At 69.3% G+C, this 24,558-nt stretch overlaps 6 protein-coding genes across 6 annotated transcripts; 3 read left to right on the top strand and 3 right to left on the bottom strand.

The window, feature by feature from the left end:
* Nucleotides 1-925: 925 nt before the first annotated feature.
* On the top strand, nucleotides 926-1,550 carry CHLNCDRAFT_14766 (hypothetical protein; the record flags this gene model as incomplete). Its single annotated transcript, XM_005849238.1, has 3 exons — nucleotides 926-1,112; nucleotides 1,235-1,267; nucleotides 1,402-1,550. Coding segments are annotated over 3 exons (369 nt in total), but the record flags the coding sequence as incomplete, so codon positions are not given.
* Nucleotides 1,551-1,940: 390 nt separating this feature from the next.
* On the bottom strand, nucleotides 1,941-4,406 carry CHLNCDRAFT_143613 (hypothetical protein; the record flags this gene model as incomplete). Its single annotated transcript, XM_005849030.1, has 9 exons — nucleotides 1,941-2,177; nucleotides 2,450-2,590; nucleotides 2,750-2,779; nucleotides 2,979-3,060; nucleotides 3,243-3,336; nucleotides 3,522-3,633; nucleotides 3,807-3,851; nucleotides 3,994-4,220; nucleotides 4,391-4,406. The coding sequence occupies 9 exons, from the start codon at nucleotides 4,404-4,406 to the stop codon at nucleotides 1,941-1,943; spliced, it is 984 nt and encodes a 327-aa protein (XP_005849092.1).
* A 1,158-nt stretch (nucleotides 4,407-5,564) lies between these two features.
* Nucleotides 5,565-6,374, bottom strand: CHLNCDRAFT_143611 (hypothetical protein; the record flags this gene model as incomplete). Its single annotated transcript, XM_005849029.1, has 3 exons — nucleotides 5,565-5,735; nucleotides 5,988-6,103; nucleotides 6,353-6,374. The coding sequence occupies 3 exons, from the start codon at nucleotides 6,372-6,374 to the stop codon at nucleotides 5,565-5,567; spliced, it is 309 nt and encodes a 102-aa protein (XP_005849091.1).
* Nucleotides 6,375-9,160: 2,786 nt separating this feature from the next.
* On the top strand, nucleotides 9,161-11,386 carry CHLNCDRAFT_143609 (hypothetical protein; the record flags this gene model as incomplete). Its single annotated transcript, XM_005849237.1, has 9 exons — nucleotides 9,161-9,245; nucleotides 9,332-9,390; nucleotides 9,524-9,675; nucleotides 9,853-10,081; nucleotides 10,267-10,328; nucleotides 10,434-10,592; nucleotides 10,760-10,844; nucleotides 10,995-11,081; nucleotides 11,222-11,386. The coding sequence occupies 9 exons, from the start codon at nucleotides 9,161-9,163 to the stop codon at nucleotides 11,384-11,386; spliced, it is 1,083 nt and encodes a 360-aa protein (XP_005849299.1).
* Nucleotides 11,387-12,136: 750 nt separating this feature from the next.
* Nucleotides 12,137-15,930, bottom strand: CHLNCDRAFT_143608 (hypothetical protein; the record flags this gene model as incomplete). Its single annotated transcript, XM_005849028.1, has 8 exons — nucleotides 12,137-12,280; nucleotides 12,432-13,699; nucleotides 13,848-13,940; nucleotides 14,178-14,378; nucleotides 14,620-14,725; nucleotides 14,865-15,168; nucleotides 15,302-15,387; nucleotides 15,568-15,930. 8 exons carry the CDS (start codon nucleotides 15,928-15,930, stop codon nucleotides 12,137-12,139), a joined length of 2,565 nt encoding a protein of 854 aa, XP_005849090.1.
* Nucleotides 15,931-17,253: 1,323 nt separating this feature from the next.
* On the top strand, nucleotides 17,254-23,105 carry CHLNCDRAFT_143607 (hypothetical protein; the record flags this gene model as incomplete). The annotated part of the gene is made up of 10 exons (XM_005849236.1): nucleotides 17,254-17,282; nucleotides 17,618-17,986; nucleotides 18,107-18,306; nucleotides 18,452-18,978; nucleotides 19,146-19,237; nucleotides 19,455-19,891; nucleotides 20,133-20,803; nucleotides 21,048-21,169; nucleotides 21,430-22,622; nucleotides 22,744-23,105. The coding sequence occupies 10 exons, from the start codon at nucleotides 17,254-17,256 to the stop codon at nucleotides 23,103-23,105; spliced, it is 4,002 nt and encodes a 1,333-aa protein (XP_005849298.1).
* Between the last annotated feature and the right edge of the window lie 1,453 nt (nucleotides 23,106-24,558).

Genomic DNA, 24,558 nt, shown 5'->3' with positions numbered 1-24,558 from the left:
GGTGGGTGGCGTGTGGGCGACTTGTCGGCACGGCAGCAGCCGCAGGCAGGTGCCGGCGGCGCGCGCTCAACCACCGCTGCGCGCCACCACGGGCTCGCAGCAATCAGTGGACAGTGGTAGGGCACCCAGGCAGCCAAACGCAGCAGCAGCCAGAGCGGGAAGTGGTTCGTAGTGATGCCATCGGCGATAACACGGCAGGAGCCGAAGCCTGCTCCTCGGCCCCTCAACCAGCGTCCAAGGCGCAGGCATGGGCAGTCCAAGGCATGTGCAGCAGGCAGGGAGGCAGGCAGGCAGCAGCAGGGGCCGCGGCGCACCGTGGCACTGTCCAAGGGTGGCGGCCCCCAGCAGGAGCGCCAGCAGCAAGAGGGAGCGGCCCATGGGCGACATGGTGACTGGAGACGGCTGGGACGCTGATAGGCAGGAGAAAAAGCTTGAGTGGCCCATCCTACGGGGGATGAAAAGGCGGGTCCCGCCAAATGGAAAGCGGCGCACGCGCAAGGCGCCAGCCATTCTGGCACATTGTGCTGGCGCTCTGATTGTCTCTTCCGTTGATCGTAAATGACCCCAATATCATCAATTGAGCCAATGGATGTTCATGAGCGCGGCGGGCATTGCGCTGACAGCCTCTGGCAGCCGGAAGGCGGCGGCGCCTGCTTTGCCATGCTGTGGCCCGGGCTGCACAGCTCGGTGTGTCGATTGTCACCTAGCTAATCCTAATCGACACATCGCGTTGGGGCACCTGTTGCGAAGCCAAGCCAGGCTTCTCTACCGCCATCGATCAAATTGCTCTCAAGCAGGCGCGGTGATGAACGGCGGAGACGGCACATCCGACTTGCACGGCGGCGCACATGAGGCCGCAGTGCCCGCCGCCCTCGCCGCCGCCGCCGCCCCCGTGCCGCCCGACCAGCCGTGGGCGGAGGCGTCGCTGCAGGGCCTGCGAGCGGCGCAGCAGCGCTTTGCCGCGGAGCGGGACTGGGGGCAGTACCACACGCCCAGAAACTTGCTGCTGGCGCTGGTGGGGGAGGCCGGGGAGCTGGCAGAGTGCTTCCAGTGGAAGGGCGAGGTCTTGCCGGGCCTGCCCGGCTTCTCTGCAGAGGAGCGGCAGCTGATTGGTGCGGCGTCGGGGCGCTCTGTTGGCTTGCTTGTCCTGCGGCAGCCGCGCAGCAGCCTGGCCCAGCCATTCCCAGGCACTGCAAGCAGATGAGCCCCCCTCCTCCCTCTGTGTGTGTTTCAGGCGAGGAGCTTTCGGATGTGCTGCTGTACCTGGGTGAGCAGTGGCAGCTGGCGCAGGGCTTGCTGCTGTCAGTTTTAAGCAGCTGCTGTCAGTGTGGCCCGCGTGAGCAAGTTTCAGAAACAAAACGAGCTCTTCCTGGTCCGTTCTGTCCTTGCTTGCCCCCGCAGTGCGGCTGTCGGATGCCTGCGGCATCGACTTGGCGGCGGCAGCCGCCGCCAAGCTGCGCAAGAATGCGGCCAAGTATCCGGCGGACCGCTGCCGCGGCTCGTCAGCCAAGTACACGCGGTACAGCCAGCAGGACACAGGCGCACAGGGGGCAGCGTCAGGTGACCAGGTGCGGCAGCATGAGCACGAAGGGGCTGGGCGCCCAGCGGCGGTGGCTGCGGCACCGCAGCAGCCAGCGCCTGCCCCGTGCTGAGTGTTGGCTCTTGACGCCGTTGGAGGCTGTTAAACAGCATCACGCTGGAGGTGCAGCGGCAATGTACACCTCAGAGTGCTGGTGAAACAGTACGGTGCAAGCACGGCGCTGCCTGGGCAGAGGAAAGAATGGTGGAAAACTGAGGGCACGGGTTAACAACTGGAGGTAGGGGTAACCAAGTAGGTTGCTGGAAGAATGGAAGAGCCGCTCAGTGTTGGGTGCGATGCGCGGTGGGCCACGCGAGCTCTAAGATGCCGCGGCGGGGGCGCCAGCTCGGCACGCGCCAGCTCAGCACGCGCCCGCCTTGCGCACGGTGGTGCCGTAGCAGAGCGCGGCGCACTTGCTGGGGTAGGTCTTGCCATTGAAGCCGCACACCTTCTTGGGCGCCTTGGGGCACCTGGCCAGGCACCTGTCCAGTGCCTGCCTGGTGCCATTGCACTTGAGGTAGCGCTTGGCGCCCACGGTGCCCACCAGCGCGGGGTTGAGGCTCAGCTTGGGGTAGGCAGACTGGAGGGCGGCCAGCACCTGCAGGCAGGCGGGCAGGCAGGCGGGCGGGGGCAGCGGCGCAAGCGTGGGTGGTACGCGGCGGCGCACGGCAGTGGCGAGCCGCTCGTGCCCTTCCCGGGGAGCTGGCGGCAGGCTGCACGCGGCAGGCACGCCAGCGATGCGGCCCTGGTTCAACCAAGTTGCCGCAAGTTGCCGCAAGTTGCCGCCCAGGCGGGCGCCCTGCCCGCCGTGCTCGCCTTGGCGTAGGTGTCGGCGGCGGGGGCCTGCTCCAGGAAGAAAGCCTCGGCCACGGCGTCGGCGGCGGCTTGGTCGGTGGCGGCCACCACCGCCTCGATGGCGCGCCAGTAGCCGTAGCCCTGGGCCAGGGGGGTGGCAGCGCTCTGCTTCAGGCCCACGCGCTTGCTGACCTCGGCGGCGGCCTTCAGGGTGGCCTGCGGGCGGAGGGCGTGGGTGGGCATGCACAGGCCGTGTGAGTGGCGGGAGGGATGGGCAGTGGGGTGGGCAGCACGTGGCGTGCAGCAGTTGGGGGCCGCGGCTGCTCAGCGTGTGGGCCGCAGCAGGCGGCCGGGGCGTGCCTGGATGTAGGGGACGAGGATGAACTTGGCCAGAGCGTTGCGGCCCTGCAACCACAGCAGGCGCAGCAGGCAGGCGCCACGTCAGCTGCGCCGCCGCGCCCGCCAAGCAATGCTGTGCCACGACCTGCTGTTCCCGCCCCACCACGCCAGTTGCCATGCGGCATGGTTGTTGGGGCAGCTGGGGAAGGGCGGCAGCACTGCCTATTCGTAAAATCTGGCGCCAGCCAAGCCATGGCAGCCGCACCTGCTTGAAGGCGGCCAGGTTGCCCTTGGTGGCGGCGCCGTACATCGTCTTGAAGGCTGCCAGAATGTTGCGGTGCACGGGGCTGCACAGCAGGCGGGAGCAGCGAAGCGTCACCCAGCCGCCAGTGGCCAACCCAGCTGCCGCTGGCAGCTGCACACAGGCGCCAGCCCTGGGGGGGAGGCAGCAGGCGGCAGGCATGCCGCAGGCAGCGGCTGTGGCTGCTGCAGGGCAGCACTGCTGGCGGCGGCCTCGCTGCCCGCCAACCTCTCGCAGGTCTTTCCGTCGGCAGAGTCGCCCGTCACGCCAAACGCGCTGCTCATGGCGTTGACGAAGGGATAGATGCCGCAGCTGCCGGTGCCTGCAGGCGAGCACCGGGGGAGGGGGTGGAGTTGGGCGTAGAGATGGTGGCACGTGAGCGGGGCCCGCTGGCAGGAAGCGGCGAGGTTTGCGGCCGTACCAGGCTGTGCCGCAGCAGCCTGGGGACAGCCAGCGTAATGGCAGCAGCAGCAGCCCCGGCGGCAAGCCCAACCCAGCGCGACGCACCCACATACAGGCCCCACCCCTCGTCCAGGTTGTGCGGCGCGCCGCGGGCCAGGTCTGTGTTGTTCTCCGCCTTGGACTGCGTCTTGTTCAGGCCGGCCTCCACCTCGTGCATCTGCACCAGGCAGGGGCAGCCAAGGAAGAAATGCAGGCTTGGCGCCAGTTCGAGCACGCGCCAGGGCACCGGCATGCGAGGCAGCCAGCCAGCGCCAGGTGGCGCCAGGCGGATTCGGTCCAGCTGAGCTGGCAGACCAGCTGAGCTGGCAGTACCGCCCCTGCTTGACTCACCATGTAGTTGACCAGCATGAGGTGCTGGGGGATGAGCTTCAGCACCTGCACGCTGGTAGCAGCAGCAGGACGGCACCATTCAGTGAGGCCGAGCCCTCCGGGGCTCACCTGGCGCTGCTAGCCCAGGCATGGCGCTCGGCCAGCGGGGCCGATGGAGGCAGGTACACAATGTCACAATGATGCACACAAGCGCCGGCGCTGCGTGGCACAGCATGCGGCCAGCCTCCCGCCGGCGCGCATGCCATGGAAAGGCGCCGGCCCGCGCCGCCCGGCTTGCCTGGGCGCTGGTGGTGGCGGGGGCGAGGGCCAGGGCCTCCTCCACGGCGGCGTCCATGAAGTACAGGTCGTTGTAGTGCTCGATGTACGCCAGCCGGAAGGCCAGCGGTACGCCGTAGATGGCGCCCGTGGCGAAGCCTGCACTGATCTTGCGGGGAGGCAGCAAGCAACGTCGGTGGCCTATGGCGCGGGGAGGGCTCGGCATGCATGCCGGCGGCGGCGGGCAGGACGCGGCAGGCGGGTGGGGGTTGGGAGGCGGTGGGCGGCGCAGGGCAGCGCGGCGCGGGCGGCCGCGGCGGGGGGCGCACCTTTCAGGGTGCGCATGGCGCCGTTGCGGCCGGGGGCGTTCTTTCCCAGCTAGTAGATGTCCATGGCGGTGGCAAAGTCGGGCGGGGTGAGGGAGAGGGCTGTGGCCATGTCACAGGTGTCCTTGGGGATCAGGGTGTACACTGCAGCAGGGCAGGGAGGGCGGGCGGGCGGGCGGGACCGTGTGAGCAGGCGGTGGCGCTCCTCTGGAGGCAGCGAGGGGGGCGACGAGCGACTCGGCGCCTGGGCATGCACATCGCGGGCAATGGGTTCCACTAGCGGCAAATGGCAGGGGCATGCTGGGGCAGCCCTCGGCGCCGGCTCATCTGATGGCATCTGATGGCAGGCATGCAGTGAGTGGCCGCGGCTTGCTCACCCCCGACCTCGCTGCCAAACACAAAGCCGGCCATCTCGACGCCAGTGGTGTTGGGAACGATGATCGGGGCGTCCTCCAGCAGCGTGCGGGTGGCCAGGGACCTCCCGCTGACGGCGCCGGCCGCCAGCAGCACCAGCAGCGTGATGGTTGCCTGTGCAGCCATGGCGGCAATGGGCAGGGCAGCAAGGAGAGGTAATGCGGCCAAACAGGAATGATGCGGCCTCTTATCTGCCCGATCCCGAGTGCACGGCGTGTGCAGGCAGTGTGCCTGTTGCCCCCACGCACGGCACGCGCCAGGCCGGAACGGGGGCACAAAATGTTCATGCACAGAGGCCCATTATTGAATATCGATCGCAGGGCGATGGATGGTAACCGGCGGCATCAGCTGAGGTTCATGCGTTTGCCCCGGCATGCCGCCGCCGCCGCCACCGCTATCCATGTACACTCGGCCGGACCTCTGGGAGATCTCCAGTGGAGATCTGCTGGCCATTTACAATGAGAGTATTAGCCATGGATCGACAGACACAATGGAAATCACTCAAGCAGCCGGCTGCTTGCCCTGGGGGTGGCGACACAGATCGGCGCTGCGGGTACTGACGGGTGGCGGGAGGCGGAACCCTCCCTGGAACCCTCCCCAAGCTGCTGCAATTCCTTACACCATTGAAATCTCACACTATTGAAATCTCGTGCATGGATATCACAGGGCATGGGCAAGCATGAAATAAACAACGCCGGCACGGCAGCGCCACATCAACGCCGCCCACCGCCCGTGCCACAGCGCAGTGCCCCGCTTTTGCGGCTCAGCCGGCGCAGCGCCTGGTGGTGACGCTGATGATCTGGCCCAGGGGACAGTGCAGCCCCACGCTGCACATGAAGTGCCGGTTGCCCGCCTTGGTCATTGCCACGCTCTTGTAGCCGCCCAGCGTGGTGCGTGCCAGCGTGACGCCGCCAGCGCGGCTGCAAGTGCGGGTCTGCAGGCGCGGCCGAGGCAGGCATCGAGGAGGGTGAGGCGTGCGCAGCCGGCGTGCACAGTCGGCTGCGCTCAGGCTGGGCGCTGTGCAAGGCAGGCAGGCGGCATGGCAGGCAGGCTGGTGCCCTTGCGGCAGGCGCCTGCCTCTGCTGCCGCCGCGGGCGACGGCGCCCCGCGCTGGTCCCAGCAGGCGGGCAAGCCTGCATCGCCAGCAGTGCGCTGCTGCTGCCAGCCCTCACGGTGCAGCCCTCACCTTGGTCTCCACCAGGTCGTGCTGGGAGGGCTTGGGCCAGACAAACACCACCTGGTCGCCGATGCAGGCGTTGATGTTGGCCAGCCGCTTGCCGTGCACCCACCCCACACTGATGACTGCATGCCCAGGGAATGCATCAGCGGGATGTAAGAGACCGGGAGGACGGCGATGCAGGGGTCAGGCAGCCCCAGCATGCATGCAGCAGCCGGAACGCCGGCCGCTGCGCCGGCTGCAGCCGCGTGATGGGTGGCGCCAGGCGGCTTGGCGGCAGCGCTGGGGTGATGGCAAGGCGGGCGGGCACAATGCGCCATCACACAGCTTCCAGTCGTCCTCAGGGGCGTCTCAGCTGCGTTTCAGCGTCGCACCTTTGGCCTGCGAGGCTGCCATCAAGCTACACATCAGCAGCAGCGCAAGGATGGGGCCGGCAGCGCGGCGCACATTGCTCCCCGCCATTGCTGGTTGATGAAAACTTCAATTGCAGAAGAGACTGTTGCGGGTTATCGCATGTGACAGGCGGGTGGCACGACCGGCCGGACGGGACGTGCAGGGCGTGCAGGGCACACTCCTTCAGGCGAAGGGTCATTTTTTCAGCACGCTCCGGCGCATGCTGGCGTCATGTATGCCTGACACCGACTTCCATCGATCGTTATCGCTACGCTGTCTTCCCGTCCCGTCCATCCTCCTTCCCCCCGCCACAGCCGCAGCTGCCGCCATCACAATGGCTGCATATCCCAGGGCGCTGCTCCTCCTCCTGGCGACCTGTCTGGCAGGCGAGTGCCGCATTTAGCACAGAAACGGAAGATGCGCGCTGGTGGAGGCTGCGACAGCCTCGCAACTGCCATGACCCAGGCGCCGCCAGGCGCTGGCGGCGCCGCACCCTGCGGGCACGGTGCGTCATGAAAGATCCCCGATCTTGACAGGCGTGCATTCACGCCTCCGTGCAGGCTGCTGGACTGCGCATGCCGCGGCCTCCAGAAAGTGTATGGTGAGGCCGGGCAGCCAGCGGACTCACCCCTGCTGCCAAAATCACCACCATGCCTGCGGCAGCCCACTGGCGGCTTCGACTGGCTTGCCCCTGCATGCCCCTGGCACTACATGAGGTGCCGCACCATAGCAACTCACCAGGGGGATTACTGGCGCGCTGCTGGCCGATCCCATGCTGCAGGTGGCGGCGCCAGGGAGGACCGCCCCGGTTGGCGGCGTGGGTGAGGAGCTGCGCTGTGCTCAGCGCTGACCGGCGGGCAATCCTGCCAGTGACTGCTAGTGCAGAGTGGCTGATCAGCCGACGGTGCATGCATCCAACCAGCAACCCCCTGCATGCCCGCCCGCCTGCCCTCCGCCTGCAGTCGGCTTCATCTCCAAGCCCCTGACCTTTTCCAACGCCCTGGCCCTTGCCTTTGTGGGCGGAGAGCTGTTTGAGGGAGACGCCCACTTCATCAAGCAGAACTGCCCGCCGCACACGGGTGAGCTATAGCGGCAGGGGAAGCGCGGTGCCTGGTGGCTGTTGGCCGCGGGGGGCGGCTGCTGCTTCCCAGTGGCATGCGCCTCGCTTGCCAGCGACATGCCCGCTGACAGCGGCGCGGGGGAAGTAGCCTGCAAACCGCAGCAGGAGGTGCTGGCCACCAGCCGCCACCTCGTGCTTGCACTGCTGCCACCACCGCCGCGGCGGCGCGGCCGAACTGTTTGCGCATGCCCCCTGGCGGCTAAGCGGCTGCAGGCGCCACCGCTGATGAGAGGATGACCATCAAGGTGCAGGGTGTGTGCACCAAGGTAGGCGGCTGCCTGGCCACCCCTCCCGACCTGTCCCGCCAAGCGTCAATCGCTCGAGTCGGGCTGGGGGAACGGGCAGCAAGGCCAGGCACTGCTTCCCGCCTGCCTGTCTGCCTGCCTATTCACCTGCAGAAGGTGTTTCGCCTGCCTGATTGCCTGCCTGCCTGCTGCCTGCAGGCCAACATCGCCACCAGCTCCACACTCTACCGCGTCCAGGCACTAAGTGAGTGTGCGTGGGCTGCGCCGCCCTGCAGCCGCCGCTACCCCGCCTGAGGCAGCGCCCACCCCGCACTGGCCGCCGCCAGCGGCATCGCCCTCCATGGCATTGGAGGCTCCCGCTCTGCCAGCGCTCTGGGGCAGGGGCGCGGAATCCAGCGCTGCTGCCGCCCCGCTTGGGGTGCTCGCCCGCCACCTTCCGCGCAGTCGGCTACCCCTGCAAGGGGCGCGGCGCCAGCACGCTGACCACCAAGGCTGGAAAGTACGCCTGCCCCAAGAACCGCTTCTGCGTGCGCCTCTACGTCACTGCCAACGCCCCATTCGCCTTCGACTTCTCCGCCCTCACCGGAATGGCCAGTGAGTCCTGTGGGGTGCCAGTCATGCTGGAGTTGTGCAGTGCTGCTCTGAGTCGGGATGGCTGGCAGCAAAAGCGGCAGCAGCGCCTGGCTGCCAGCGACTCGGTGAGAAGGCGGCGTGCGTGCTGCGCCTCTGACCGGCCTGCAGCTGGCGGCGAGGGCGAGGGGGAGGGCTACGGCGAGATCCTCACCTCCCTGCTGGACCTGAAGCTCAAGGCCGCCAGGCGAGTGCGGGCTGTGTGCACCTGGCTGGCCAGCAGGGCGGCTGGCCTGCTTGCGCCGAGGGACGCCGCCACCTACCAGCTGGCTTGTCACTGGCAACGCACATCGACCGTCGGCACGTGCATGCAGGTACACCTGAGTCAACCATGGCACGAGCGTTTGGTTAGGCTGCTCTGGGGGTGTTCAATAAAACACCCAGACGAGAGCGGCCATCCGGAAACGTAGTTAGCCGGAGGAACTCAGTGCTGCGGCGGCAGAAAGAGCGTAGCCCAATTCAGCATTATTCATTATTAAGACTGTTACTGCAGTTCGAATGCTTTCTGTAGCAAATATTTAAGTCATTTCATATGGAGAGAAACAGTCAACAAGGGCGGCGCACAGCGTGCATGTCATCCATAGCACGCAGCACAGGAGGCGCAGGGCACGCGCGGCCCGGGGACATGGCCTAGCCACAGTGTGACAGCACTTGTTCGCAGTGGGCACAAGCTGAGAGGTCGTGGGCTAGAGACATCAGCTGTGTGCGGCCCATGCTTTGTGTCCGGGCCGCCAATGCCATCCCGGACAGAAACACTCTTATGGCTGCTCGCATGTCTGGCATTGTGCTGCGGGATGCCCACCGGACCAGCAGGCAACAGCGGCAGCAGCAGCAACAGCGGCAGCCTGGCGAGCGGCGGCGGCGGCGGCGGCAACAAGGGTACCTTGCTGCCGCTTTGCCAGCATCCACGCCCACCCCCCGTGCTCTGGTGATGCTGAGAGTGTTTTGTTGCTGTGCTCGTGCAGTGCAACCCCGGCTGGAGATCAACCTACTCATGACGGGACCAGCCTATGCCAAGCAGCGGGTGAGCTCGTGGCACGGTGCGGCACCCACTGTGCGGTGACGCCGCTCGTTGCCTTGGGATAGCGGTTGTGACCATGCTGCCTACAGCCCACCTGGACCAGCAACGCGCCGACAGCACACCCGCGCGTGTGCAGGACCTATTCCTGTGGGCGCTGCGGCGGCAGCAGGACAGGCCCCACGCCGACCCCCGCTCCTTCTACCAGCTGATGGGAGTTCACGGCGTGCCGTTCCAGCCGTACAGGGGCCTGGCTCCACCCGGCCCCCCCTGCAACTCCACGCTGCAATGGTGCGCAGCGCGGGGCTGCGCCCGGCGTTACCGGCAGGCCCTGCTCTCGCCTGTGCGCAGCTACTGCGCCTGTGGCATGTGTGCTGGCCAGCCTCTCTTGCCGACGGGAAGAGGGAGGCTGAGGCCCACTCACTTTGCCTGTAAAGCCATCCACACCTGGCCCCGCCGCCGCCGCAGGTGCGGCTACTGCCACCACGGCGACCACCTGTTCCCCACCTTCCACCGGGCCTACCTGCTCTTCCTGGAGCAGCATCTGCAGCCGGAGGCGGCGGCGGCGGCGCGGGCCTATGCCCGCGTGCTGCCGGGCCAGGCTCGGGCGTGGCGCCGTGCGGCGGCAGCCCTGCGCGTGCCGTACTGGGACTTTGCATCGGGCGCGGCGGCGCGCGCCGGCATCCCGCCCTTCTTTGTGCAGGCGAGTGGAGCGACCGCTGCCCGTTGCCGCAGGGCCGCGCGCCCGCAGGGCCGCAGTGCTGCAGGTCCCTGCATGCTCTGCAGAGCTGGGCCACCTCTACTATGGGCACAGCCGCTCGCGTTTTTCCTGCCGCCAGCGCGAGCCGGCGCTGACAGTCTGCCGGGGGTGGGTGTCCGCAGGATGAAATCACCGTGCTTAGCATGCGTACCGGCAAGCCAACCAACATCTCAAACCCGCTCAGGTACGCTCAGCAAGAGCCTGTTGTGCCCACCGGGCGTATGGCTTCCCTCCAGCCCGCCCTGCACAACGCCCCACCTTCCGCGCATCTCGGGCGGCATGCCTGCAGGCAATACCGCTTCCCGCTGCCCACCGGCCTGCCCGCCGACGATTTTCCGAGGTTCAGCCCGCGGGGCACACTGACGCTCAGGTGGCCCCAGGCCGCTGCCAGTGGTTCAGCCATGCGCAGCAACACCTCCGCCCTCAACGCCTCGGTGCTGGCACACAGGTGCGGGCGGGGCCTGGTGGGTATGGAGGCGGACGCAGGCGGCGGCTGAGGCGGCACTCCACATCGGGGAGCATGTGCGCTGCTGTGATCCGGGGCAGCACACCATCAGCCTACTGGCGCCATGCAATGTTGACTCAACTGCCCCCCCTTGCCCCTCGTGCACGCAGCGGCGGCGCGTGGCGGGAAGGCGTGCGGCAGCTGCTGGCAGAGCCCGACTGGCACTGCTTCAGCAACCACGAGGCGCCGCTCAGGGTGCGCGCCGCGGCGCCCTGCTGCCGTGCAGCCTGCGGCAGCAGCTCGCGTGTGTGCATGCCATTGTGCAGTGCCTGGCGACAAGCTGCCTGCCATCCTGCCATGCAGTCTCACAGTGAGGCTCTGTCCCTATCCCTGTTGTTACTGCAGGAGCCCCAGCGCTGCCGGGCCCTTTCCTCCCTCGAGTTTGTGCACGACCTGCTGCACAGGGGCCTCGGGGGACCCAGCGGCCACCTGGTGTGTACCGCCCCGTCCCGCTGCCGCTGCCCTGACCGTGCACGCCACCCGCTGTCATGCCCTCTCACAAAGCAGCCCTGCCCTGCACCACCCAATCCGCCTGCCCACCCTGCCCTTGCTGTCGCCGGCCCCTGCTGCAGGCGCACACCAGCATCGCCGCCTTTGACCCGCTGTTCACGCTGCTGCACGCCAGCATGGATCGTCTGCTGGCCATGTGGCAGCTGGCCCACCCGCACGACTGGGTCAGCAGTGGCGTCGCCGGCGGCGGCACTCTCGCGGTGCCCAGGGGGAGCAAGGTGCGCTGACTCAGCAGCGGCGCTCAGCATGGCAGGGTGGCACAGGGTGGGCCGAGCCTCTGAAGAGGCTCGTCCCAAGCTGGCGCACGGGGTGCCTGCTCGCCTCCCAGGCGGACCACCCACAACGCTTGCCGTCCCTGCATGCGTGCATGCCCTCGTGCGGGCCTGCCTGCCTCCCCATTGCCCACCCGCATGCCCGCTGCCCCTCTTCCTGCGGCTGCAGGTCGGCGTGCACACGCCGCTGGCTCCTTTCCTTCGAGCAGGCATCCAGCCTGGTGCTGCACCCGCCTGGAATGCCGCCGCCTTACACACCAGCGCAACTCTGAGGAGCTGGCGTCGGCTCGGGTACACCTACCCTGGCCTGGACAGAGTTGCGTGCGGCAGCAGCGCTGCAGGCCGGCTGAAGAAGGTGGGCTGGCCACCTGGCCCCAGCTTTGGGCAGCGCTTAAGTGCCAGGTGGTTCATCCGCTAGCCAACTTGCGCGGCCATGCACCGGGCTGGCTGCCCCCAAAGCGCTGATTTGCGACCTCCTTGCCACATGCAGTTGCTGGCAGCGTACCCCATGCCTGCCGCCTCCAGCAAAGGGGCCTGGGCTGGTGGGCTGCTGGCAAAATGAGTATTTACAGAGCATCCCGGGATCAATTATGTGTAACGCCTGCCACGCCTGGCTAGCAGTCCCAGCAGACGCCGCCGCAGCCAGCACTTCCCACGGGCGTGCCCGTGCACCAGCCAACTGCCCTGCCCAAGCCGCACCACGGTTCACAGCCACAGGAAGCCGTCGCGGCGCTCGGTGAGCGTGCGCAGGTGCTTGCGCAGCGCCGCCACCTCGCCGCTCAGCGCCTCGTTGCGCTCTGTCAGCTGCTCCACCAGCTGGTACATGGAGGCCTGCTGCGCCTGGTGGGCCTGCGGGCGAGAAGGGAGGACATGGGGGACGAGACCTGGTTCAAGGTACGATCGGGTAGGGGTGTGTGGCAAACCAAAGCAGCGGAGCACTGCCCGCATGGGACCCAGCGCTGCATACACCCCCACCCCTGCCCCCACAACACACACCGACCTGGAACTGGGTGATCATGTCGAGGTGCATGGCCCAGATGTCGTCCCGCAGCCCAGCGGGCGGTACCGCCGACTGGGCGCCGCTGCCGCCACCTGCCACGGGCCCTACCCCCGCCCCGCCGCTCAGCGCCTCGTAGCTGCGCTGCGCTGCGGCAAAGCTAAATTCGTACTGGCCATAGCGGGTGTCTGCTGCTGCTGCGGCGGCGGCGGGCTGCTGGTGGTGGTCCGCAGCCCAGCCTGCGGGCGGGGCCGCCTCTGCGTCTGCTGGCACCGCGCCGATGGACCACTGTGCCATGCTGCCGGAGCCAGCTGGCGAGGCCTGCGCCACCGCGGCAGAGGCGGCCTTGATCTTGTGGCCAGCCAGGCCGCCGGCGCCGCCGGCCGCGTGCTGCTGCTCCGCGTCCCGCGCAGCGTGGGCTGCTGGCTGCTGCTTGGCAGCAGCCTCGGAGCGAGGCGAGGTGCCCGGCGACGGCAGCGGCAGGTTCTCAGCAAAGGAAGGCGAGGCTTGCAGTGGCGGCTCCGGGGCGGCCGGCAGCGGCGAGGGCAGGGCCGGCAGCATGTCATGCCCAGCCACGCCGCAGGGGCTGTTGGTCCGCTCGCCCAGCACGCTGCGCTGCTGCTGCTGCTGCTGCCGCTGCTGCTGCCGCAGGGGAGACGCAGCTGCAGGCGCGGCCCGCATGCCTGGCAGAGGGCTGATGGCCAGCGGCGCGGGCCTGTCGCTAGGCAGGCCTCCCAGCGGCGACACTGCCAACGGCGGGGGCGGCGGTCGCCCTGCACCTGCGCCTGCTCCACTGGCCGCCTGCTGGCGTGCAGCAGGCGGTGCCGCCAGAGGCGTGATGTTGAGCCCCGCCGGGGGCGCCGCGGCTGCCAGCTGCTCCAAAGGCGACATGTGCTGCCGCTGATGGTGCTGCGGCTGGGGCGAGCCACCATGCGCGCCGCCTGCCAGGCTGCCGCCAAGAGGCGTGATGGCCAGCTGCTGCATCCCTTGCCCCACCGCATGCACTGCCTCCTGCTGCGGCTGCTGCTGCACCGGGGTTACCTCTCCTGCAGCGGCTGCCGCGCCGCCGCCGCCTCGGCTGTGCCGTGCTGCCATGCCAGGCAGCGGCGTGATGGCCAGGGCAGGCGGCGGTGCAGCGGCAGGCTGCAGCGGCGTACTGCGAGCCATCCCGGCGCCGCTGGCTGGCGCTGCCGGTGCCGCTGCTGGCGGGGAGGTGGAAGGGGAGGCCGGGGCTGACATGGATGCCCGCTTGTCGCCGCCAGCAGCGGTGCCTGCAACCCACGCAGGTGGCAAGACACAGTGAGATGCGTTGCCCACCGGCCTGACTTGATTCACATAGAAGCAGCCGGCTGTTGCGGCCAGCAGCAGCCAGGCAGCCAGGGGCAGGGTTGCGGGAGGTGCAGGCAGCGGGCGCGGCACCTGCCAGGCGGCTGCGGGCGGCGAGGTGGGGTTGCACCAGGGCGGCAAGCTTGGCCCTGATGGCGGCAGCGGGCGAGGCGGCGGCCGCCCTGGCTGCGGCGCGCGCGGTTTTACCTGACTGACGGGCCGCGTGCGGTCTGGGGGCTGCCGCTGACGCTGGAGGCGTAGCAGCGACGGTCTGTACGCTGGAGGATGCGACATGGGCGGCCGCCGGCACCCGCGAGCCAATGGATGCTTGCGTCGCCCCTGCCGACGCCGCCGCCCCTACCGATACTGCCCCTGCCGAGGCTGCCGGGGCGGCTGGCGCCGTGGCCGGCGTCGCGCCAGCACCTCCCGTCGCCGTCATGCCCAGCCGGGAAGGCCCCGCAGGCTGCGTGTTCCTGGCAGGCACAGAGCGGTGGTGCTTGGAGCTGGAAAGGCTGGAGTAGCGGTGCTGCCAGTGAAGGCCCGTGACGGGGTGGCGGCCGGGGAAGCGCAGGGTGTGCAGGGGCTGGTGGGTGTGGCGAGGGTCATAGAGCAGCACAGCACCGTCTGCAGACCAGACCAAGAGACAAACTTGGCTTCACACTGGCCAGCTGGGAAACAGTATCTGGCCGGCAGTCACAGGCGCGCAGCGGCGGCAGGGTGAGGTACAGTACGGTGCAGGCAGCCGCGGCCTGCAGAGGGTTGCTTCACGATGCTGCGGACGGGCCCAGCACGACCCGCTCATGCAGCTTGCGGGAGGCGCAGTGCGCCATGCGAGCGCAGGCGCAGCTGCCGCAGCTGAGCCTACCCGCAGTGCCCACTCCCAGAAGCGAGTGGTCCTCCTTCACCATCAGAGCCGTGGCGGGGGCCCCCACAGAGAAGGCAGACACATAGCCGGGGCCCGACTGCCGGTCCTGCGCTTGGCGGCGGGCATGGGATGCATGGCAGCTCGCCAATGTGCGGCAGCGGCAGCGGCGCAGCAGGCAACATGCACAGGCGCATGCAGCGGCGGTGCGGCAGCAGCAACAAGGGTGTGCCGGCGTGGGCGCCCACCTGCAGGCACACTCGGCCATCGTCGCCGGCGCTGTACAGCCAGCCCGGGCGCAGCGGTACGAATGCCAGCGCGTGTACTGCGGCGTGCCCGTGCAGCTCAGGATACTCCTCCCTCAGCCGCAGGCTGGCCACATCCCACACAGCCACGCCGCCCCGCGAGCTGCCAGCCGCTACAGTTGGCTCCATGGCAGCCAGCGACAGGCAGCGGCGAGGCGAGGCGTCGGCGGCGGGAGACAGCGCCACTGCCGCAGCGCCGCCGCCGGGCCGGTGCGGGTCGGAGTAGAGGCACACGGCGCCACCGGCGCTGCAGGCGCAGACACGGGAGACGGAGGGCGAGGTGGGGATGGCTCGAGCCTGATGCCAGGGCACCACACGCTCCCACTGGTGCATGGCGTCCTGTACAGCTGTGGTAACCGCAGTACCGCACAGTACCGCACCTGGCAACCGCCAGGAACTTGTCGTCGTGCTGGTACTCCAGCGCCGTCACGCCGCCCACGTGCCCCCCCAGCTCAACCGTGGGTTGCTGCACGCGGGGAGAGGACCCAAGGTAGAGCAGCGGATTGGCCGGGCGCAAGGCTACGTCATCAAGCCGAGTTGAAGCTTGTGAGATGCATGACGAGGGCGCTGCCACCTCCCGGTCCCGCGCTCGCGGCAAGATCCGGCTCCGCGCAGCCTCCTCCCCCATGCGCCCGCCCAGCCCCACCTTTTGCTGCATGTCGAAGATGAAGAGCGATCCGTTGGAGGAGCCGGCGGCGAGGCGCTTGGATCCCGCAGACCAGGAGAGCGCGGCGATGGAGCCGTAGGCGGCGGGGTGCGAGCCGTCCCGCGGCAGCACGCACATCACCTGCCCCGACGCGTACAGCAGCTGCACGGTGCCGTCGGCGCAGCCGCTGGCCACCACCTTGTTGTTGCGGTTCCAGCGCGCTGCGTTGACGGCGGCGCCGTGGGAGACAACCACCTCGCCAAACGCGGCGCCGCCTGCCAGGTCCTGCCGCAGCAGGTGCAGGCTAGTGCCGCTGGCAGCCACAAAGCTGTCAGAGGCGAACTCGGAGGGACGGGACGACATGGCTGCAACGCTGCAGATGGATGCACGGCAGCGGATGAAAGGGCAAGTGAGGAATAGGTGACAGGCCAGCGCAAGGCCATCGCTCCCGCCACCCGCCGCCGCCGCCAGTGGCCGCCATCCGCCCCGGGCACTGCCGCCGGCTGGTTCCACTCACCAATGCTCACTCCGTCGAATGCTGCGGGGGTGGGTTAGGCGTCACCGGCCGGCGCGCTGCCCGGGAGTTCAACCATAGACAGCTGCGGGCGGCCTGGCGCTTGCCCTCCTGTGGCGCTGCTGTCGATCCGCAAACCAGGGTGCCAGACAGCGGTGCAGAGATGCGCAGCGCTTCGCCTCCCTCCTTTCTCGCGAGAGCTGGCACAGCTGGCGGCAGCCGAAGAAGAAAAAGCTTTGGCATTGGGCTGTCCCGCCCTTTCAACCGCAGCGATGCCCCGAAGACGTCCATTATTAAACGAGGCCGCCGCTGGTGGTCACCATGCCGCCGCCGCCATCTGCCGCCGCCAGAACCCTGCTTTGCACTCTTGCGTCTCTTGGCGTCTTTTCGAAACAACATGGAGACGCAAAGATGCCTACTGAATCCTCACATCGACTCTAGGGGCAGGGCAGGTGCGACACGGCTTCGGCTCTACAGCAGTGGGTGGTGTAACCAGCGCGTGCCGGTCGGCGCCACCCAGCAGTAAGCCGCGGCACTTCTTGGCACACAGGCATACCAGAGCTGCATGCCCTTCCGAGTCACATGCTTGTACGGGAGACAGCACAGTTGGGAATCCTACTGTGCCGGTTTGCAGCAGGCCCAAACCCCAACTGCCCTAGCCGCTTGCCGCCACCGTACCGGCTGCAGGCTTCTGCTGCGCGCAGCAGCGCGCTACCCCACATGCGCCAGCTGGAGGGTCGCGCCGATGAGGTTATGTGCTTGTTGCTGTTATGAAAGGCTTGGCACATCAACCAGTGCATTCCCTTGAGTGTGTATCCCGCGGATGTGCCAGCAGCGCGGCTAACGTGCGGCGTGCCTAGTTGGCGCCGCCATCCCACCCCCCGCTGCAGGCCATTTTGCGGGCTCCAACCGAGCGCCGCGCGGCCTATTGTTCGTCCTTTGATCAACCCCAGGCTTCCTGGCCCTTGTTCACACCACTCCGACATGCCCTGCTTGCCTGCTACATAGGACAGTGAGCTGGAGACTCACAGCGCGCTCGGGAGTCCCCCCTTGGCCACAGCAGCGGCGGCGATTGAGACTGGAGGGCTTGAGTGCCGGGGGGCATTGGGGCTGCCCAGGCCAGCGTGCTGGCTGGCGTCCAGCAGCGTCCCGGCCGCACCACGGGTCCCACGATGATCGCGGGAGCCGAGGAGCAGACCAGGTGGGCAGGCATGGCTCCAAAACTGATCGCTGCGCTGAGGGCCAGCACTGTGGGGCAGTCCCAAGTGGTGCGCAAATGTTCAAGATGCCGGTCCGCATCCACAGACAGCGGGGGGGGCAGGTGTGGGTTGGGGTGGGAGCTGCCCGTGGAGCGGGCCTGTCCGCTCCGCTCGTGTTTGCCGCCTGCAGGCGTGCATCTTGCCACACGGGGCAGCATGGGGCTGCTGGGATCGCCAGTCCGGCGGGCCATCTCCCCGGCATGCGGGGGGACGGGAACGTGCATGCTACTGCAGGCAGGCTCATGTGGTTGCCCGACCGTGCTGCCTGCCCCTGCAGGACATTGCACGATGGAGGAAGTGAGCTGGGGCCAAGCACAGCAGCCACCGGCCTTCCGGCGGCGAGCCACCAGCGGGCAGACGACGGCGCCCCACCACCCGACGCCGACGCGGCCACTCCTGTAGCTGCTGGCAGCGGCGGCGGGGTGGAGGTGCCAGCACAGGCGGTCGTCTCGCCACCCCTGGCAGGCCGCAGCAGCCCGCGCGTGCTAGCCAGCAGCGGCGGCGACGCGGCGGCGGGCCAAGCGCGTCTCACCAGCGGCGCCGCCAGGCGCTCTGCCCGGCCGTCCAGCATGAGAGCACTGCAGCTGGGCATCAGCCGCGGGAAGGACGCAGCAGTGGATCCCAGCCGCAGCGACAGGGGCGGCAGGTGAGGCCGCGCATGGCCCGCCGGCCTGCTTGGCCGCGTTCCAACAACCAAGCAGCGCACCACCCCCCGCCTTCCCATCCTCTCCCTCCCAGTCCCTGCTGCCTGCTGTACCCCTCGCAGGCCCGCCGCCGTCGCCGCCCCAGCACCAGCACAGGCAGCGGCAGACCCCTCTCCGCCGCGCGTGTCCCGCTACCGCGGCGTGGTGTGGCACAGGAGCAACGGCAAGTGGGAGGCTCGCATCCACGAGGCCGGCAAGCAGCGGTTCCTGGGATACCATGCCACAGAGGAGGCGGCGGCGCGGGCCCACGATGAGCAAGCGGGTGGGTGGGCACGCTGGGGGGCTGGGTGGGGAGCCTGGGGCTGGGTGGGTGGGCGGATGGTTGGCTGTGGGGTGTCTGTGGGTTGGTGGGAGCCACGCAACTCAAGCCGCTGTTGGCTCCTGCCCTCCTCTTGTGTGGAGCGCAGTGCGGGTGCATGGGGACCTCAGCAAAGTGAACTTTCCGGAGCGATATGCCCACCTGGGGCAGCCGACGGCGGCGGCAGGCAGCGGCGGCAGGGCCCGCAGCCGCAGCCGCAGCCGCGGCAGCCCGCGCCGCTCGTCCCGCAGCCGCGGAGGCGGCGCGGCCGGCGGCGGCAGCGGCGGCAGCACGCCGCAGAGCGCCGTGCCTGCGGCCGCCTCCCGCCGCAGCCCCTTTGCCTCTGCCGCCGCCGGCAGCGGCGACAGCAGGGACGCTTCGCCTGCTTCCGCAGAGCAGCCCTCATCAGCAGCGGCCGCCACCGCAGCGGCAGCAGCAGCCGGCACCCCCACTGCTGCACCTGCGGGTGCCACCTCAGCGTCGCCGCCAGCTCCAGCCACCGGCAGCGCCCTGCGGCAGCGGCCCGCAAGGGGCGGCGGCGGCGGCCGCGGAGGGCCGCGCGTGCAGCCAGTCAAGGGCTCCTCCCGCTTCCGGGGCGTCTCCTGGAACAGCAGCTGCGGCAAGTGGCGGGCACAGGTGGGGGGCCGCCTCCTGGCTTCTCTGCGCCGCGCCGTGCCGTGCGTTTCTTCTCCGGGTCATTGCCCCCAGTGCTGCGGCGCGCTGCGGTCTGCTGTGCCACGTGCATGCGGCCGCTCTACATCTGTATCGCTCGTTGTACTGCGCCGTACTGTCATGTACCGCAGGTGTGGAAGGGCAGCGAGGTGCACCATGTGGGATACTTTGAGGACGAGGCGGAGGCCGCCCGCGCCTACGATCGAGCCGCGCTGCGCATCAGGTGGGGCTGGTGGGGCCGCTGTCTGGCGCTTTCTGGCGGGCTGGCTGGCTGGGCTGGAGCGCGGGCGGGGGTTGAAGGCTCAGGGGCGAAGTTGAGGGGTGGCTGTGGAGGAGAAGCAGAGGAAGCCGCGGGACGCATGGTTTGTGGAGGGTGGCACGCAGCTGTTGAAGCGCCCGCATGTACCGCTCATGTACTGCATGTACCGCCGGTACCGCAGGGGCCCCGACACACCCACCAACTTCCCGGCGAGCGAATACGTGGATCCAGGTTCGGTAGGGGCCGCAGCAGAGGCCCCTGCTGCTGCAGCTGCCGGCGACCCCGGACAGCAGCAGCAGCCGCAGCCGGCGCGGGAGCAGCAGCAGCAGCAGCAGCAGCAGCAGGCGGCGGTCAAGGAAGAGGAGCATCTGGGCGCTGCGGGGTCTGGCACCGCGACTGCGCCGCCGTCGGGGCAGGCAGCTACGGCCCCAGGGCCGCCCGCCGGCGGCGGCGGCGGCGGCAGCAGCGGCTCGAGCTACCAAGGGGTCAGCTGGGACCCGCTGCGGGCGGGGTGGGTGGCGGAGCTGTGGACGGGCACGCAGCGCCGCCTGCTGGGCGTGTTCCCAAGCGAGCAGGAGGCGGCCCGGGCGTACGACCTCGCCACCCTGGCGGAGCAAGGTGCGGCAACCTGAGGAGGCTGTTGCTGTCAACCACCTGCCTGCCTGCCCACCTGCCCGCCTGCCCGCCTGCCCGCCTGCATGCATGCATGCCACTACGCCTGTGGTTGCCTCAGCCGCAGCGGCAAGTCGCGCCTCCGCTCACATGTTACGGGGAGCTCATACAGTCATGGTGCGCTCATGCACCTACCCACCGACACTTGTGCTGCACCGCCTCGCCCGCTCGCATCCTGTCGCTGCAGGCCCCCAGGCCGCCACCAACCTGCCCCTGGCCGGCTACGACGCTGAGCTGGCGGCAGCGGCCGCGCTGCGCACGTTGGGCCGGGAACCCGTGGCCCACACGCCGCCGCCCCAGCAGCTGGGGCAGGACGCTGGCGGCAAGCAGCAGCAGCAGCAGCAGCAGCTGGGGGTGGGCGGGAGTGGCCAGGGCCTGCCGCCGCCGCAGCAGCAGGAGCAGGGGTTCGGGCAGGCAGGCGGCGGAGGTGCTGCAGCAGCAGGGCTTCAGCCCATGCATGCAGACGGATCGTCTCCCCCCAGGGACGCAGCCGCCCTGCTGGCAGAGGTGCCGCCGCTGAGCCCCGGACTGGCTGCGGCGGTGGCGCTGGCGGTGCAGCCGCTGCCCTCCTTCAAGCCACTCCTCGCCACGCCGCCTCAGCTGCCCTCTGCGCCCGCAGCAGCGCAGGAGGGGCCGCCCGGGGCTCCCACAAAGGCAGGGGCCGCTCCGTCGGCGGCAGCAGCGGCAACGGCGGCAGCATCTAAGGTGCCGCCGGCCGGGCGAGCAGCTGGGGCACCAGCAGGCGCCCCCGGCGCGGCCGCGGCAGCGGCGCCGGCCGGCCAGAGGGTGGAGGCCCCCGCTGGCGGCAACGTGTCGGCACAGAATCGCTGCTGCGGCAGCAACCGCGGGCTGTCGGCGGTGAGTGAGTGAGTGAGTGAGTGAGTGAGTGAGTGAGTGAGGCTGGCTTTTTCGCTGGCTGGGGTGGCTGGCTCGCCCTGGCTGGCTGGCTGGCTGGCTATTTCTGGCTGGCTCCCTTTCTGTACCTCCCAACTCGCTGCCTTGACACGCCTCCCGCTGCCTCACAACCGCCAAGCCTCCCCTCTGCTTCACCCGCCCTCCTGCCCCGCCCTGCCCCGCGCCCCCGCGCCCCCGCCCGCCGCAGTACAACGGCGTCAGCTGGGACAAGCGCAAGCAGCGCTGGTTCTCGCAGATTCAGCAGCACGGCAAGCGCCACTTCCTGGGGTACTGCGACAGCGAGGAGGCGGCGGCGCGCGCGTACGACAGGTGCGCCCGCCCGTCTCCCGCCGCCGCCCAGCCCCCTGCTCCCCCGCCGCGCAGCTCCCCGCTGTGTGCCGTGCTTGGGGGGGAGCTGTGCGCTGCTGTGTCTGCCTGCTGTGTGTGTGTGTGTGTGTGTGTGTGGTTCCCTCAGCGCAGCTCCCTGCGCGGGTTGCGGGGAGTGGAGTGTAAGAAGGCATCTGGCAGCCCCCTGGGGGACCCGAGTGCAAACTCCCGCCTGCCTGGCCCGCCTGCCTGCCTGCCTGCAGGGCGGCCGTCAGGCTGTACGGCCCGCAGGCCCAGCTCAACCTGCCAGAGAGTGCGGCGCTGGCCGCCGCGGCCGCCACGCCCGCCCAGGGCGCCGCCACCGCCTCTGGAGGCCCCGGGGGCAGCGAGGTGCGCTCCCCATCCCGCGGCAGCGACGCCGGCGGCAGCGGGCGGCAGCGGGCGGCGGGCAGCGGAGCGGGCAGGCATGGGGGGCTGGCCAAGACGACCTCGGATGCAGCGACGGCGGCCGCCGCCGCGGGCGGGATGGCCGCGGCGGCGGCGGCGGCGGCGGCTACCCTGCCAGTGGTGGAGGAGCCAGAGGGGCAGCATGACCCTGCATCTGGCAGCGCCCTGGTGCCTGCAGCAGCCGACCGGGCAAAGGCATTCCAGCAGCAGCAGCAGCAGCAGCAGCAGCAGCAGCAGCAGGGGCAGACGCCCTCCCCCCTGTCGGCCATCGAGCAGCTGGCTCGCTTGCAGCAGCTGCACCAACTGGAGCAGCAGCACGAGCTGGCACAGCAGCAGCAGCTGTTGCTGCAGGCCGTGCAGGAGAAGCAGCGGTGGCACGAGCAAGAGCAGGCGCTGCTGCTGTCGGTGCTGCAGCGGCAGCAGAGCCTGGAGTCGCTCCCAGCGCTCCCGCCCAGCCTGGCTCTGGCGGCCACGGCTCAGGCCGCGTCGCAGCCGCCCGCCTCGCAGCAAGCATTGCAGGGCCTGCTGCAAGCGCTCGGCGGTACAGGAGGTGGCAGCGCCAGCCTCCCGGCAGCTTCCCTGTCCTCCCCTGACCTGGGCGCTCTGGCAGCCAGGCTGCAGCAGCAGCTGCAAGCGGCAGGCACCCAGCAGCAGCAGCAGCAGCAGCAGCAGCAGCAGCAGCAGCAGCAGCAGCAAGCGCCCCTGGAACGCCTGCTGCTTGCCCAGCTGGCCGCGCAGCAGCAGGCACAGCAGCAGGCACACACCGGGCTGCCGCTGGCCGCCCCGCTTCAGCACCAGTGGGCCCTGCTGGCAGGCTCAGACGGCGGCAGCGGCAGCGCGCTGTCTGGCCACAAGCGCGGCAGCGATGAGCTGGAGTCGGCCATGCAGCAGCTGCTGGCTGCGCAGCAGCAGGCGGCGCCGCAGCCACAGGCGAGCAACCTGCAGCATGCCTGCGCACATGCCTGTGAAGAGAGCACCTTGCCAGCCATGTTGCACATCTCCAGGGGTGGTCGGTGCCCCCTTCCGCCCTCGCTGCCGCCACCAGTAACCCGCGCTTGCTGCTGTGCTCTGCGCGGCTGCCCCGTTGCAGGCTGGGGGCCAGCCGCAGGCGCAGCCGGCCGCCACCGCAGAGTTCCTTTCCCTGGTGGCCAAGCGTGCCCGCATGCTGGCGGAGGCCGCCTCGGCAGCGCTCCTGGTGCTGCCTGGCGGGGATCGAGCGGGCAGCGCACCCGCCGCGGCAGCGCCCGCGCCGTCGGCGGCAGGCGCTGCCGCCCCTGCAGTGCCCGGCGACACCACGGCGCCAGCCCCGGCCTCGGCGGCGGGTGCGGGGGGGGAGCCAGGCGGGGCGCCTGTAGCAGCGCCCGCGCGCTCCCGTGGCGGCGCCCAGCCGGAAGGTGAGCCAGCAGCATCCGGGGGCGCCGCCGCCGAGGGCGCAGCAGCCAGCGGCGGCTGCGAGCCGGGCGCGCGGCGGCAGCAGCCAGCGCCGCCGTAGCGTCTTGGGCGCTGCCGTTGCCCTGGCATGCCTGCCAGCCCCGTCTTGGGAGCCTTGCAACCACCAAATGCACCTTTACTTGCCAGCAGCTTCCCAATGAACCATGAGACAGTATCCTACAAGCAGAACGCTTAGTCCAATAGCTGCTGCCGTGGGCCACACCCGCTGTGTGTTCGGAACGCTGAGTCAGCCTGCCGTCGTGTCCGCGCACGTGATGTGCCCTGGCCTTGCTTGTTGTGTATCCCGCCGCCAATGTGCGCCTCCTCGCCTTTTGCAGTACCTTTCAATCAGCCTGCGCCTCGCCAGCTTGCACACAACATTGACCTGCCGCCCGTCCCCTCCGGAGTTGTCACCCCGTTTTGATTTTTCCTGCTGCTGCCCTGGCGCTTCCCTGGCACCATGCCACCCCTCGGCAGCTGGGCGGCCCTACTGAAGCATGATGAGTCGCCCCCCACACAGCATTGCCGCACTTGCATGGACCCCCGCACGAGCGTCTGGCGCGGCGGTTGCGGTGCTGGCGCCCCCGTTGCCACCTGCCCCTCCTGCTGCAGGCCCCCCATGCCGCCTGTGAACCCCAGTGGGTCAACCGTTGGCCCATCTGATGCTCTCACTCCGTGTCCCTCTTGTTTCTTGTGCTTTCCGCCATGCCTTTGCTGACATGCCGCGTTGAGAGCTGGCCCTGCCCACAGCACATGCCTGCCGTTGCTGTGAGGTGTGCGGCCCAGGCAGCCTGCAGGCTGCAGCTGCCAGTGCTTTTCGCCTTCCCTGTCGCGCTGTCGAGCGTTGTAATGCAGAATGGGCAGCGTACGCTGCCTGCCAGCGAGCATCATCAGTCACCAAAGGCCATGCCACTTCCCAGCGCCTGCGCATTTGAGCAGGCACGAGGGCATGTGCCCCTTCCGCCCCCCTCGAGGGAGCTCCGCCCTAAGCGCCCCTGTGGCCCATTAACCGGTTCACAACCGACTGTTAGGGCCAGGGGTGCTGCTGGGGCCGTGCCCCTCACAGGTGTACTCTGCCTGCCGACCCTGCATGCCTGTGGCTGGGGCAAGGGGTTCGGGGTGGTCTTTCGGGCTGCAATGTGGTGGCGGCGCTGGCGGCGGCGGCCGCCGCGGAGGTCTCACCGCCCGCGATTGACAGCCTCCGCAGGGGCCAGCGCAGCGCCGGGTCTCGGCGCCCCCACGACGGAGTTTGCTTTCGCCCAATTGGTCCCAAATGGATGATCTGCTTGCAAGCGGAGCTGCGCCACGGTCCGCTGCAGGACCAGCCAGCCGACGGCACCTGCACAGACCGCTCTCCTCCTCTTTTGCCGCTGACATACGCTTCAGCAGACGATCTTAGACCTCACAAATGCATTCGTAGGGGGCTGACCCAATGTTTTCGTTGCCTCCCCTTTGTGAGGAGCCACGAAGGTGGGGCCTCCCCCCTCGCCCTCGTGAGATCGCCCCCATGTGCC

This window comes from Chlorella variabilis (genome assembly GCF_000147415.1).
Source record: "Chlorella variabilis unplaced genomic scaffold CHLNCscaffold_6, whole genome shotgun sequence".
NCBI lineage: Eukaryota > Viridiplantae > Chlorophyta > Trebouxiophyceae > Chlorellales > Chlorellaceae > Chlorella > Chlorella variabilis.
Note: the sequence above shows the minus strand (reverse complement) of the source record. Positions and strands in the feature narration are given on the sequence as shown.